Source organism: Poecilia reticulata, linkage group LG4 (assembly GCF_000633615.1).
Source record: "Poecilia reticulata strain Guanapo linkage group LG4, Guppy_female_1.0+MT, whole genome shotgun sequence".
Lineage (NCBI taxonomy): Eukaryota > Metazoa > Chordata > Actinopteri > Cyprinodontiformes > Poeciliidae > Poecilia > Poecilia reticulata.
In genome coordinates, this window is record NC_024334.1 from 10,804,817 (window position 1) to 10,808,349 (window position 3,533).

Sequence of the window (3,533 nt, forward strand, 5' to 3'; positions counted from 1 at the left end):
ATGAGGCCAGGGAAAACACGGGGAAAGTAGTTAATAAAGAAAGTTGAACTATGGCACACAATAAACTGTTAACCACAGAAAAAGACTAACAGATGCACACACGAATAAAACATACAGAATTACTAACACTAAAACAACCTACACAGAAACAGAAGAGAGAACCAAATCACAAACACCCAAAGATCATGACACTAATAAACTCTTTTACAAATAAAATGTAAAATCTGCATTTTGTCTCTCTGTTTGAGAGAGAGATTCTCCAATCTACACCAAGAGCCAACTTTTACACAGAACATGGTGCGGCAGAGCTACAAACAGTTTCAATCAACTTCCATCCAGGATTCAGCCAGAAGACTGAAACTCCTCTGTAACCAGACCTTGTCTCACTTCTTGTCATCAGCGCCAGCCAGATGTCACGCTTCGATGACAAAGACATCAGAAGATAAAAATTCAAATTTGATGCGATCCTCCCACTAATCACAATCATGAGATTCTCCACCTTTCACACTGTCATAGTCCCAGACATATGGTTACTGCTTCATGCACCGGAACTGGAAATGTGGCTTCCCCAGCAGGAACATCTCACTCTTATGAACACACTTCATAAACCTTCTAAAAATAATTCATCTGTCTTGTCTATATCAGTTTTCTTTTATATTTAGACATTTCGAGCCTCGTCTTGGTTCTTTGTTCTCATTTTTTTTCCTCAAATATCTGAGTCAAATATTAATCTTTCCTCACTGGAATTTTACAGCCGTGAGTCAGTAGCAACAGCCGCTGAGTCGAATCTGTAGCCGTCCAAACAGTTATCTGAAAGGTATGTTTTACTTGCACTGGCAGGCCCTCAACGTCACAGGTGTTTCACTACAGCTGCCGAGTTAAAACCCGGCTCAGGGGAAACCAAACACCATTTACCTTCACATCAGACCATCTGATCTTCTGCTAAGACAATACCAGTGATGTTAAAATGCCCAAGCTTCTGTTTTCCAAGATTTGGTTTAGCGATATAAAGGATTTATTTCCAAATGTGCAACGACCGCGAAGGTAAGCCAGACAGTATGACACTGACTATTATATTGTTTTTCTCATTGTTGGTTATTATTTTGCATAGATTTAATTTGATTTGTGTGACAGGATTGATATTGTTCTGAGTCGAACGAGAAGAAACTACAACATATGGTCCTCAGGCCAAAAATTCAATGATGAAGCTTGTCCTTCAAACCTCAGGTAGTGGTTTTCTAGTTATTTATTATTTATTATTTTTGTCAGTGGTCATTTTATGTTCATGGCAGTAAAGATCAATAATACATTTTTTTTTTTGCTACAGCTGGAAGACTGACCATAAACTTGACCTATCTCTGGAAAAATGGCTGAAAGATAAAAGTAAGACATTCTAACTTTTCACAAAATGTACCGTTACAATCCTCCCAAACACTTTCAAACATTACATAAGATACTGAACAACTATTTGACTTTAACCTGTACTTTTCCAAAGGGTACAGAGCAGCATTCCGTTCTTTCCTGGAGTCTGAGTTCAGTGAGGAAAACATTGATTTCTGGCTCGCTTGTGAAGACTTTAGGTCAGCTTCAGACGACCTGAAATGGAGAGCTGAGAAGATCTATGAGGAGTTTGTCAAACCTACAGCATGCAGAGAGGTCAGTTGGACAGTAATCCATGAGTTCATAGTGTACAACAAGGAGAGCAGCGGCCTTCTTGGCCTGGAGTGGGCTACCTGTCTTTTTCATTGCCATTTAAGTAAATCTTACATTACTGAACGAAGCAATGTGCCAACACAATGATCCAGAACAAGAATGAAGTTACGCACAGTGAAGTGAAGCGTTGCATGTCTCAACTTCCAACTTAATTTGTGCTTTGAATTTCATTGAGACTTTGGTATTTATTTTAAACGATGCCTTGAGCAGAAAATGTTTCGATATGTCTTGGCTGTCATTTATTTGTGATTCTATTCACAATATTTCACTTCTGAGCCAAATGGTTTGTTTTTCATGCTTCACATTTTAGGCATTTGTGTTTTAACATCAGCTTCTATATACATTTCTTCTTTTATTTGGCTAAGTGGAGACAAAAAAACTAAAGTGGTAAACACAACCACACTGTTTAGTTGAGACAAATACATTTGCTCAGTGTTGTTAGTTCTAAATAAAAATAATGCTTAAACATAACACACCTTTCCCAGAAAATTGTTTTTAAATTTGGGATTCACTGGACAAGGACCACTCAGCCTTCTGTATAATTTTGCTGTGATTAAAGATAAAGAGATTTTCTTGAACCCTTCATAGAACTTTTATTCCTGAGACATTTTTTTACTGCCAGATTAAGCCATTGATCATTTTACCACCTCCTCATAGCTGCACTTATCATCTGCACATTCTAAATTTAAACGTTCTTTCATTTTTTCTCTCTTAGATCAATGTAGACCACAGCGTCAGAGAGAAGATCCAGGAGTCGTTGAAGAAGCCGAGTCATTGCTGCTTTGATGAGGCCCAGAAACACGTCTACCTGCTGATGCTAAGAGACTCGTGTCCCAGATTCCTTCACTCAGATGCTTACCTGAGTTTGAAGCGCAAATCTAGGACCCATTGGTATATTTAGGGAAAAATAGACACTGCTCCCATTTCAGGGGAAAACACTACTACTCAGTGTCAGGGTGTACAGCCTAAAATGTTTTATGTTTGTAAGAATATAAAGTCATTGATAAGGAACAGCTGAAAGAGAGAGGAGTTATGTGACGGCGATGTGCATTGAAGGACAACGACGTGCATCTTTATGCTTGTTCAGGGTTGCTTGAAGTGCTGCATGTGTTGCTTGAAAGTCTAAGTATGTCGGGGGAGATTATGGAGAACAATAAAAGATTAACATATATTAACAATAGAATGACATTCCTCTGTTTTTTTTTTTTAAATGAGGGATTGTTTACTTTTACAGTTGATTTCTTAATGTTGATTTTTTTCTCTCTCTTTTTTTCCTTTTTTTGGACGCAGACTATCTCTGAGATTGGGACTTGACTTTCTGTCAAATACCATAAAGTTGTAAGCACAAGAACTTAAGACTCACCTGAAACATTAGTCTGAGACTTCAGTCTTATAATCAATATTTATCTCATAATTAGGAGTGAAAACATGTCAGTAAATGTACCTTTCAGCAGATAATTCCTGCTCCTCGCTGTTATTACGGTGTATACAAAAACATGGTTGTCATGGTGATGTTACACAATGAGCATGAGCTCAATAGTCAAGTCAAGTCAAGTTTATTTTATAGCACATTTCAGCAACGAGGCAGTTCAAACAGCTTTATGCCATAAAAACATAATACAGTAAGTAATTATGAACAGCAAGAAACATTACATTTAGTCAAACATCATCATATTGATATATCTTCCAGTTATTATGAGTCATAGGCAACTCTAAACAGGTGAGTGGTTAGCCTGGATTTAGAGGAACTCAGTGTTTCAGCTGTTTTACAGTTTTCTGAATGCATTTAAGAACATAATGTTTGTCAACAATACATAAAA

The 3,533-nt window shown here is 37.4% G+C and overlaps 1 protein-coding gene across 1 annotated transcript; it reads left to right on the forward strand.

Moving 5' to 3' along the window:
- Positions 1–891: 891 nt before the first annotated feature.
- On the forward strand, positions 892–2,892 carry LOC103463370 (regulator of G-protein signaling 21-like). The gene is made up of 5 exons (XM_008406672.2): positions 892–1,044; positions 1,135–1,227; positions 1,328–1,383; positions 1,496–1,656; positions 2,429–2,892. The coding sequence occupies exons 1-5, from the start codon at positions 968–970 to the stop codon at positions 2,612–2,614; spliced, it is 573 nt and encodes a 190-aa protein (XP_008404894.1). The 5' UTR covers positions 892–967; the 3' UTR covers positions 2,615–2,892.
- The last annotated feature ends 641 nt before the right edge of the window (positions 2,893–3,533 follow it).

What these genes read in the sequence shown, in the direction of transcription:
- LOC103463370 (XM_008406672.2), top strand. Translation starts at nt 968, where the DNA reads ATGCCCAAGCTTCTGTTTTCCAAGATTTGGTTTAGCGATATAAAGGAT. An exon ending in GCTTGTCCTTCAAACCTCAG is followed by an intron (nt 1,228 to 1,327) that starts GTAGTGGTTTTC and finishes TTTTTGCTACAG; the next exon opens with CTGGAAGACTGACCATAAAC. An exon ending in AAAATGGCTGAAAGATAAAA is followed by an intron (nt 1,384 to 1,495) that starts GTAAGACATTCT and finishes ACTTTTCCAAAG; the next exon opens with GGTACAGAGCAGCATTCCGT.